Source organism: Citrus sinensis, chromosome 9, assembly GCF_022201045.2.
Source record: "Citrus sinensis cultivar Valencia sweet orange chromosome 9, DVS_A1.0, whole genome shotgun sequence".
NCBI lineage: Eukaryota > Viridiplantae > Streptophyta > Magnoliopsida > Sapindales > Rutaceae > Citrus > Citrus sinensis.
The window spans coordinates 3,372,632-3,384,150 of record NC_068564.1 but is presented as its reverse complement, the minus strand read 5'-3'; the positions used below and the strand labels follow the sequence as shown (position 1 = coordinate 3,384,150).

The 11,519-nt window shown below is 32.5% G+C and overlaps 2 protein-coding genes across 2 annotated transcripts; one reads left to right on the top strand and one right to left on the bottom strand.

Annotated features, from left to right (window-relative positions):
- The first annotated feature begins 5,687 nt into the window (after nt 1-5,687).
- LOC102624656 (hypothetical protein) lies at nt 5,688-7,524 on the top strand. The gene has a single exon (XM_006490194.4). It carries the CDS (start codon nt 5,881-5,883, stop codon nt 7,273-7,275), a length of 1,395 nt encoding a protein of 464 aa, XP_006490257.1. The 5' UTR covers nt 5,688-5,880; the 3' UTR covers nt 7,276-7,524.
- A 1,597-nt stretch (nt 7,525-9,121) lies between these two features.
- Nucleotides 9,122-9,583, bottom strand: LOC127899718 (zinc finger A20 and AN1 domain-containing stress-associated protein 10-like). The gene has a single exon (XM_052433430.1). It carries the CDS (start codon nt 9,581-9,583, stop codon nt 9,122-9,124), a length of 462 nt encoding a protein of 153 aa, XP_052289390.1.
- Nucleotides 9,584-11,519: the final 1,936 nt, after the last annotated feature.

Genomic DNA, 11,519 nt, shown 5'->3' with positions numbered 1-11,519 from the left:
CATTTTTGTCGTTAACAGAATATTTTATTGATGATAATCTTGCTTAGAAAATTGTATATATAGTTTTCTTAGTTGGGAAAGATTTTTGGTAGTTACTCTTGCTTTGTCATAAATTGCATGTTATACCACCAATTTTGAGTACATGATGCTTAACATAATGATTGCACTTGTTGGACTGACCAAAATCATATGTGGAATGGAAGGTCTAACAAAAAATATCGGTTAGTTTGACTCTACAACATGATGGCAACCTCTCCTCAAAGACCATCCATGATTAAGCTCGCAAATCATTCATGTCTTCACTACATTTAATTTCATGCCTTGAATATACATATATAGTTATATATATACAAGCAATATGCAATATAAAATTTATAACCACAATTAATCTTAGATTCCACAATTAATTTATCTATAAACATATACATAGAATTGATCTCATGAACAACATCGTTTATTTCATGGTATATAACTACACAAGTAGTCTGATTCTGTAGCGAGCACCTCTCAAATAAATTAAAACTATGAATTAAGAAATAATATGGCGTGGAAGTATAACTCACATATGAACAATAATAACCAAATCAATTACGTAAGAATTTTGCAATATGGCTCAACCCGACTGAATGTTTGTATGCGATCCTTGATCAGAAGTTATTAATAATGCATTTCTATGTATAAAAAGTCTGAACAATCCAATTTTGACATTCTATTTCAAATTTTAGAAAGTTAAAAACATGTTCTAATTAAAGAAAAAACAAGAAAACTTTAGATTCATGATAATATGACACTTTCTAGACAGAATCCATGACATTGAAATTGCTCTCTATTACGAAGATGAAAGTGGAGAAGGCTGTGTCGAGCAAGAAGTAGCATCATCACCAACAAACGCAACACACGCACACAATTTTAAATGGATGATTGCATCGGCATCGCAATATATATATGATACCAATTACATATCATTATAGTTTATATGCGTGCATGTGATCCTCTTACTTTGTTACTGTAAACTTGTAGCTTTTTTCCCCTCCCTAAAGGTAATTAAACTTGCAGTTTCTTCATCATGATTATTATTATTATTATTATTATTTCCTTAAGTTACCGGAGTTCGTGGCAGCGTGGGAGTTTTATTTCCAACATGCATGACATTTGCTGAATGCTGTTTGCTAATTGCTCCGCATGGACCAAACACATCATTAATCATTTTCCCATATCTCTTTTTGCTCTTCCTTTTTAGTCTAATAATAGAAATATATACACTGCGTTTAACCCAACCATTTGTATGTTAATGTTCACTTATTACAAGATGAAGCACGTTGTGGGATATATGTTTCAGTTGATCGATGTGTATGCTCTAACTTAATAATGTATTAATGATATTGATTTGATTTAACAATTTTTTAAAGCACAGACATCTGCATATAATAAATTGTGAAATTTGAGCAAATTAGAGTTCGTGAATTTGAGTCAATGTAGCTACTAACAAGTTAGTTATTAATAACCAGCTCAAATATTTATTATATAAATTAGGAGTTTGTGCACCCGAAGACTATTCATTTGATGGTATTGAATCTGTTTGTTTCACAACAATTTTGATATAATTACCGATTTGTATCTCTTATTCTATCTAATTACTTTCTCAATTATTCCAGTAATTTCATTTTCTTCCCTTCTTTTTTTTTTTATCTTGCACCAAACTCAGTACCTCTAGCATCTTCATCTTTTACAGTCACAATTCATTAATCATATTGCATGTATACATACCACGTTACAGCAATGTCAATATATATGTTATTTACTTTTTTTCGATCGAGTGTCCATAGATACAAATGATTCTTTATACTATTACCAATGTAGCACTAATCTAATAAACTAATCCAAGATAATGCCATAATTTTGTATAATTTAAACTGACCAATAGGAAGTAGAATGGCTGAATTGAAACATGGTCGGTCTGGTGGTAAACCTAAGAATCTTCTTAGAGTTAAGGGGAGTGAGTGGTGGTACATTGTATTGAACAATCCTTTTTTTTTTTTTTCAATGCCATATTGTCAATTCTTATTCTTTAATCTCAAATCCAAATTTTTTTATTTTTCTCTGAATCCAATCTCAAATATCCAATCTAGCATTTGCTTTCTTTACACTATCTATTACTTGTTTGACTTCAACACCTGCATTAATGTCAACAAAATCCCATTTAGAATCACGAAAGTAGATGTTTATTTAGATGTCACTACATCTATGCAATGTTGGAATTTGGCCACTCAAAATACGACAAGTTTTACTCCAAATTTTAGCATGTCAACTTGGTTAAATATTTTGTGGTTGGCTTCCTTTCCCAATTCTTGAAGAGCTCTTCATTGGAACAAGCATTTTTTTATATTCGATCGATTTAATCTTATCATTCAGTGCTGCAAATCCCACTGCTTCAGGGAATTGCAAACATCATCTGCATAAGATACATATAAAAAGGTAACTACATATTTGTTTTAATTATCAAATGTTTTTTTTTTAAATTACGGAAATTTTTTCATTTTGTGTGTATTGTAACACATAAACATCATTCATTGTAATGGAATATGTACCACATTTAATATAGGAAAATTATAAAAACTCCCTTTTGTTTGTTAAATTTAGCTCTTTTACCCCTAATGTTTTCAAACTCATCAAAATTCCTATACTATTGAAAAAAGAAAAAAATCCATTGGTAACATCTGTGATTATTATTTTTTTTCTTTTTTTTTATGGTTATATATTTAGAGTTTATCATGATCCCCGTAATAAAGTGGAATAAGAAGAGTCCTTTTACAGCCTTTGCCTCTTGTTTTCATTTACTGATTTACTCATGTGAAAGGGCCAAAAAAGAAGAAACAAATTAAAGGAGATAAAATTTATTATTCTTTGTGAGTGAGTGTGTGTGTGACAGGAGAGACCTGAGGAATAAACAGACAAATTAAAACAAGTGTGTGACAGAGAGAAAGATGAAGAAATGTAAATGAGTAAACGCATATGGGATTAAAAGTTGGGGATGCACATTTATCAATACTCATATGGAGATGTAGGATGGCTGCCTATTCATTTTCCGACAATTAAACAAGCATATGCTTCGTTGCCCTTCCATTTGCAGGCAAAAAGCTAACCCAAAGCTGGTAAAAATATATAAATATGTATTAAGAAGTTTACACGATCCAGTATGCATGTAAAAACAAAGAAAAAAGATTAAAGATTAAAAATAATAATAATAATAATAATTAAATAAGTAACTCTCTCTAGCTGATCATACCAATTTCGGATAAATGTCAAATCTCATTTTCTCTCTTTTGAGCATTTGATGACCCCAATGACCAAAAATAATTTCACCAAACCAACAACACCATCCCCACTAACCATGTGAATGTCAATGAGTAAAGTATTGTGTCATTTTCTTTATTCTCCCACCATCTAACCAAACACGCAAAACCAATATTATCTTTATCTTTATTTAGTTTTTGAGTCTTTTTTTTTTTTTTCTTCCTAATTTTGTTCCCCTCATTCTAATTGCATGATTTTATAGGCTTTGTCCACAATCATCACTCACCTCGTGTCCCATTTAGTCAACCCAATTGCATGGTCAACTTAAACCGCATTGTTCGCTTTGAATGAAGGGCCAACCCATTGATGATGGTATTGTATTGTGCATGCAGCCATTTAATCTGATTACTTTTTTTTCCATACGATATGATTTCCTTAATTTCATTTTCTTTTAAATATATTCTTTTGGCACTGTTTTAATTAAATCAAAGATTTTATATATTTTCATCCTTGTTTGTTTGTTTTCTTCGGCGCATTTTCAATTTAATGTGTTCTGAATGCTGTAATGCACCACTTGCCAAAGATTGACTAAGAGCAGAGAATGCCTTTAAGAATAGCCACTAGAAAAAGTTGTGGTCTGAGTGCATTCTCGGGTACACTGCAGCGTTTAGAGTTGACAAATTGCATGAATATTTTTACGAATAAACAAATTAATTCATTTTGGTCTTAAATTAATCTGAAAAAAAAAACTGTATGATTGAATGAATATGCCTTGAGTATAGATTCAACCAAGTTAATTCTTAAAATACAGTTTGCATTCATGTAGACTTAATTTGAATGTATTCATTTTGATACCATAAATAATTAAGCTCTCAAAATATGATATTTGGGGAATTGAAGGATCTTCTATTTTGAATTTTCAAGTCACGCAAATTATATATATATATATATGCATGCATGCCTTGATATTTTGGGGCTCATTTTCAGTCACTGAGAGCTTGCATTGCATGTGCCAATATAAATAAGACCAAGTCCCCTTTTGAGGTTCTAAAATTTTCATTATTAATCACCTTTCTTTATGATGATCAAAATCCTAATTATCTCTCACTTTTTCTTTTTCCTATTCCCATGCAAATGCTTAAATGAAATCCCCATCTTTTCACCTTGGATGCTCATACCAAACGCATCTTTAGAAAAAAAAAAAAAAAAAAAGATTTGTATTTTTTGAAATGACATGTGTTAATAATTTGTTACATCAAATAAAAAAATTAAGAAACAGCCAAATAAATTGTTCAGTAATAAAGGATACATATAAAAAGAATTTGTAAAAGTAAGATTATTTTTAATTGAATCATGTATAATACAACATAAGAAATTCCATTAAATTAGGATTAAAGATTTTTATTTAGAATTCTACTATTAAGCTCAATCATTAAGTTCATGAACTCAACCATATATTCATCAAAATTCTACAGTAAAATTAAAAAGATCTCCTTGTCTTTTTTTTACTACATCGATCCCATACTAAAGTTCTAAAGCCAACCAATAATATACATACTAATCACAAACATGATGCTAATTGTTGAACATCAAAATTCAAAAAGAACATGCCAATAATGACAAGGCCCCTTGCCGTCACAGTTGAAAGAAACCGCATCTAAGAAAAAGCGTTTCTCGGCATCCAAACAAACAACTAGAAAAGTTTTCTTTTACCGACTGAGATAATATTGATTTATAAAAAAAGAAACAAAAGATTTTCTCCACAAATCAATAATTCCAATCGCATTTTCGGCGTCTGCATCTCCAACCAGAGAAGACAAATCAAATTTCTGCTTAAATCATTCTCCACGCTCCACCACAGCATGTGTATGTATCAAATATCAACAGATCCTTATTTTTTCTAATTTTTTCCATTTAGGCTCTTAATGTTTTTATAATACTCCATTACATCCCTGTGTTAAAACATGGGAAAAGAAATACAGTGTTTAAATTCTCCTTTATTGTGGGGACTAATTATCCAGATGTAAAGTAGAGAATAATTAACTAAACTTTAATGAGAACAAATATATATATAACTGAAATATTTCTGATAATTTTATAAATATATATATAATAGCTAATTGGGTGATTACTTCAAAATTTAGAGGCTAAAGAAACATCATTTGTCTATCAAAAGATTGCTGCGATTTTGTTTGTTATATAAGTCACATGTAATCTTTAATGACAAAGTTTGAATATTAGAGTTGCATAAAACACCAAAAACCTAATTGGGGTTAGTTTAAAAATTAGACATTTTATAGTAAAAAATAAGAAACAATAAGGAGCTAAGTGTTATTCTCCGTTTTAATAATACAATTTTTCTCTCTCTGGGTTTGAGCTTTGGTTGTGTTTTTCTCAAATGTATAATATAATGCTGAGCTCTCAACATCCCACGAGCCTCCATTATCCTTATCTCTGCAATTTCCATTCTTCAATTATTCATTATAATTTCTCTTTAGATCTTGATTCCTAATACTACCCATTTCTTCATATTTTTGCACTTTACAGTCATCAATATCATTCATCACATACTGATCCGCACTCAATATGGCTCTCGAAACTTGGTTAATAAAAGTTAAATCCGCAATATCAAGCAGCTTCGATTCTGTACCAAAACCAAAACTCTCAGTAATATCAAATAACAAGAAATCAAACGTCGGCGTTTTAGCCTTTGAAGTCGCCGGCATCATGTCCAAGTTGCTTCACCAGTGGCAAGCACTCTCCGACAAAAACATCATCCGGTTGCGCAACGACTCCATATCTCTGGAAGGCGTCAGGAAAATCGTCTCAAACGACGAGTCGTTTCTTCTCGGCCTTGCATGTGCTGAGCTCGCAGAAAATATAAGGCTCGTCGCAAAGGCTGTCTCCAGTTTAAGCAAGCGATGTGAGGATTCGAATCTGAGGTCCTTTGATCGTTCGTTCGAAGAGTTTGCCAACTCGGGACACGATTCTTTCTCTTGGGTTTTGAGCTCCAAGGACATGGAAGCCAAGAACAAGAAGATGGACAGATACGTCACCGTCACGGCAACGTTGTATAAAGAGATGGAGGAGCTATCAGTCTTAGAGAATGCCTTGAAGAAAACTTTACAGTGCAATGAATACGAAGCGTCTGTTAAGGAACAGAAGATTCTTGATCTTCAGCAGAAGGTAATCTGGCAAAGACAGGAAGTGAAGTATCTTAAAGAAAGATCCCTATGGAATCGAAGCTTCGATACCGTTGTTTCCATTCTTACAAGGCACGTCTTCACTGTGTTAGCAAGAATCAAGCTTGTGTTTGGGATTGGTCATCATGGGTATCCGGCTTATTTGCCCCGGAGCCTCTCAGCCTCGGCCACGGTTCATCCTACTGAAAACCCTAATTCTTGCAATGGCTTTGTATCTGGCCCCATCATGATCAAGAGCTCTGATGGGTTTTTCGAGTCGAACTCAAAGATTCTAAAGCCCCCCGCGACTACTCTAGGTGCCGCGGCTTTGTCTTTGCATTATTCGAATTTGATTATCATAATTGAGAAGATGATCAAGTCACCTCAATTGGTTGGTGTTGATGCTAGGGATGATTTGTATGCAATGCTACCGCGTAGCATACGATCGTCGCTTAGGGCTAGACTGAAGGGAGTTGGGTTCTCGGCGAGTGATCCGGTGCTCGCCGGAGAGTGGAGGAATGCTTTGGGGAGGATCTTGAGTTGGTTGTCACCGTTGGCGCATAATATGATAAAATGGCAAAGTGAGAGGAGCTTTGAGCAGCAAAATTTGTTACCAAAAACTAACGTGCTCCTTTTGCAGACACTATATTTTGCAAATAAAGAGAAGACTGAAGCTGCCATTACTGAGTTGTTGGTGGGGCTGAACTACATTTGGAGATTTGAAAGAGAGATGACTGCTAAGGCCTTGTTTGAATGTGCCAACTTGAATGGGTTGTTGAATTTCCAAAATTCCAGCTAAGGATATATCAAGAGATATTATGGTGATCATCGATCTTTTTTGTTTTTTTTTTAATTTTGTTTCTGAAATTAAGGGTAATTATTATTATTATCATGGTTGAGTTTAGATTGAACTGAAGTTTCAGATCTTTGAGAGAGAGGGTTGTTTATTGGTTCATCACACACCCTAAGGTGTATATGATAATAATATAGAGATGTATGTATGTACGTACGTAAATGATATGATATGAATCGGGTAATTTAAGTTTTTCTTAATATTCCAACTAATGCATTGTCTTTCAATCATTATATTACTCATCATCGTCATGTGAAAATATTCCTCTTAACTTTGGCTATTAATTAATGCAATAAATTATATAGCGGCACCATTGTTTTCCAGATTCAGTTTGGTTAGTTTCAATTGCAGCAAATCAATTGATTATGCCATCTCAAAGCCATTTGATCTATAACAAATAGGATCGAGCAGCTGAAATGAGATTGGAAGTGGGTCCTAAGTCCTAATTCCACCACCTAAGATCGATATATTTGTAATCTATCTAGCTGAAGGAATTTTGTTTCGGTAAATAATCATTGATCGCAACTAATTAAAAAGACTACGACACCCAACTCCTTTGCTAAATAAGATGCTACAAAGCTAGGAGTTGAGCTGTTATTTTCATGATATATAAATAAGCCTAATCTGGCCTTTAATTAATCATATATACATATATTTGTGTTAAATAATTATTGAGTGCCTATATGCGTACACAAGTTAATTCGATATCGCATTAACCATCTGTTGTCTCTTTATAAGGAGATTCTGTGAGCAGAACAACGCAAGGGCTAGTAGGTTTTTAACATATCTTCAAGGAATTATTGTTATAATTCAAGTTGCTTTTGATTTTTTCTCTTTGGTTGATATTTTTAAATTGGGTAGTACAGCTCATGGCTTGGGTGCCTTATTAGGACACATATTTCTCACTTTTGTCTCCTTTTAAGGGCCCTTATAATTAGGACCATATATCCTCTCTATAAACAAGTTGATGTCTTATAATATCTAAATATTGTTAGTTAAAGAGAAGAGAAAGATGGCATCCCATCTTATGGTAGCTGAAAAAGGCAAAGCAAACACAAGCCCTGTCCGTACCGTTTTCTGTACATGTAAAATTCGATACGAATTGATCAAATCTACAGAAATGCAATGGATGTATGAGTTGTGGGTGGAACCAAAGTCCCAAGATTTTTTAATTCTAAAAATAATGCTGCCTCAATAGACAAACTATTTTTCTTTGTTTTTGCATACCCTGATAAGATTGAGTGTCGACTTTGTAATTATATTTTGCTCCTAATCAACTAATAATTATAAGATTGCGGACTTTGTTTCGGAATTTCACTCTTAAATAAGTACAAAAATCAATAAACTTAGATTATCGGACTCATAAAATTAACATCCCTTAGAGGCAGGAACCTTCAAATAATTATCACTTAAATAATTAAGTTTCAAAAGCCAAGAATCAAAAGGCGAAATCATCCTTTAGAGTCTTTTAATGCTTCAAATAGTGCCATCCACATCCAGCAGCCCGGAGACACAATTAATAATCATACAAGTGGATCCAAAAAGAACATTAATAATACATAAACTCCCGTTCTAGGGAAAATAAAAAAGGAAGGAAAATATACATTTACAAATATTAAAATTGTCATGGTGTAGCTATTGTCCAATAGATACACACACACACACACAAGGGGAAAGACCAACACAAGACACACACATTCAAGTATATGACTAATACTTGACAATGGATGAAACTGCACGTTCAAGTGTAAAGCCATCCGCATGCAAATTAAATGACTCATAATTATTGAAATCAGATTCTGCCCTCCAATTTATCAGCCCTGATGAGAGGATCATCCTCGACCAAGGTTTCACGATCAAACTTCTTGAAATCGAACGTGCATGCGTGCTCTTTAGGGTACCTATGCGTCCCACAATACAAGTGCCCGCAGCGGCACTTCAACTCTATCGAACCAACTTTCTTGTCGCAGATTTCGCATCTTTTTTCCAATGCACTTGTTGTCTTCCCTGAAGAACATTCGACAGCAGCGCTATCAATTGTTGTTCTTTCGGAGGATGAACATGAAGGTGATTGCAGTGACCGAGGATCGAAGACAAGTATTGAAGGGTTCGGTTGCATGAGCTTCAGAGGTCTTTTCACGACACCGTCTGTAACTTGTTCTTCAAGAAAATCATTGTAGCACTTTGAGCACATACTTTTGTGCTCTTTAGTTCCATAAAAGCCACAGCCTTTTGCGCAGAGAGGTGGAGTCATGTTGTTGTTGGTGTAATCACTTAATTGTCACTTGCGTGTATGATTAAGATTATTAATTAATTGATAGATGGATACGTACGTGGTATATGAGGTTTGTTGCAATATATATATAAGAGTGATTTTTTTTTTTTTTTGCCTGGTCTTGATTAGGATTAAAAGTGCCAGTCGCACCAGGGACAACAAGTTCTAGAACCAAAGTAAAGGATTACATAAATTATCCCTAAATGAAGAGGGAGATTTTGAAGACTTCTTATCCGAATCAAACAATGGCTGGTTTTCTCATCGGAGAGGGAAATTTTGAAGAATATTATATACTCCGAATAAGAACAATGGGCAGGACTTTTAACTGAAGGAAAACACTTAAAATTTAAGCGATGAATTAATTACTTTAATGAAGAAATTTTTTGGAAATTAATCTATTCGTTAGCATTTACCAAAGTTCAAAAAACAAAAAGCAAAAAATTTTTGATTTTAGTTGCATTGTGCCTCACTCATGATCTTGGACCTAAAAGTAAATGTATCCCCTGAATCAAAATTAATGACAGGATGAGATTATTTGAATTGATAAATTTACTCATTAAATTCATTTTTTTAATAAACCCACTATTGCAATTAAAGTATGAGTAATGATATAGCCACAAACTCTTATACAAACTTATTTTGTACAAACTGATGTGGCATGATAAGATTGGTTAAATTAAATATCACTTGGCCCATATGATTTGTTTTTATTATTTTATATTTTCATTCAACCAATGAATTAATGTCACGTCAGTTTGTACAAAATAAATTTGTACAAGATTTTGTGGATGTATCATTACTCTTAAAGTATTAGATTTTTACTCTATATACCCTATAAAATTTCAAAAATAATCTCAATTAAAATATTTTTCTTTATTCTTTAAAAAAAAAAGTAATCCTTTCTCTCACTTCATACATATCCCAATTTGTTTTGAAAAGAATTAAAAGAGTAATATTAAAGCCTAATTGGGGGTCTGCCTCTTGCTGTTTTGCTTCAAACTTCTATAGCTTTATAGAAAGTTTTTAAATATAAAAATAATGTCGATAGTAATATTTCTCCGGAATGTATCGTATTGGATTTTGTTTTGATTCCATTGAATAATAGTGTTCTAGTTAGTAATTAACCGGCATACGAGAACCCAACTGATGCAATATTTCTTCTTTGTCCTATTTTTTGATTACCGAGATTTGAAGTTTACGTAAAGAAGAAGAGAAGCAAAGAGAGCAACATCATTAAATCGAAAACTAATTACTTTTCTTTGTTTTGGGATCTGAAAAAATTCGTCTCTGTAAGCTTTGCCACATTTGTTTTTCCCATTTTTAGTCTTAGAGTTTTTGTGTTCGGACATTTAAATGTTGACAATTGGGAAATTGTAAGATCGTAAAAGAGAAGAGATTAAGTGATAAATATATATATATGTAGGAAACAAACAGTTTATATGTTTTATCATAAAAATGGGTGCAAAATTATAATTTTTATTTGTTTATATAAATTTTTTTGTCCTTGAATGCCATTTTATTTAAAGATAAATTAGTAATTAAAAAATTTATTCACTGGTGGGTTTAGAGAGTAAACTTATGAGTTCAAATAATCTTACCCTTAATAACATCTTGCTTCCATTGCAAGAGTTAAACCGATTGAGTTATCCTTTAATGATAAAAAAATTTCAAAAATTTAGATTACTTTAGCCGAGCAAAATCGTCTGTATTTTGCACGGGCAAGCCAAACACTTGTGCTAATCAAAATGGGCAAAATTCGATTAATTTCATCGCATAAAAATAAAAAAGAAAACATTTTTGCCCCATCTTTCTTTTAACATACTTCCATAAACAACAAGAGGGGTGAAGGTTTGGAGGAGATTAATTTTTTTAATATTTTATTCAATCGTTGAATTTTATTTTTTCTATGAAATTA

Excerpts from the sequence above, each read along its gene's own strand:
- LOC127899718 (XM_052433430.1), bottom strand. The coding sequence starts at position 9,583 with ATGACTCCACCTCTCTGCGCAAAAGGCTGTGGCTTTTATGGAACTAAA.
- LOC102624656 (XM_006490194.4), top strand. The coding sequence starts at position 5,881 with ATGGCTCTCGAAACTTGGTTAATAAAAGTTAAATCCGCAATATCAAGC.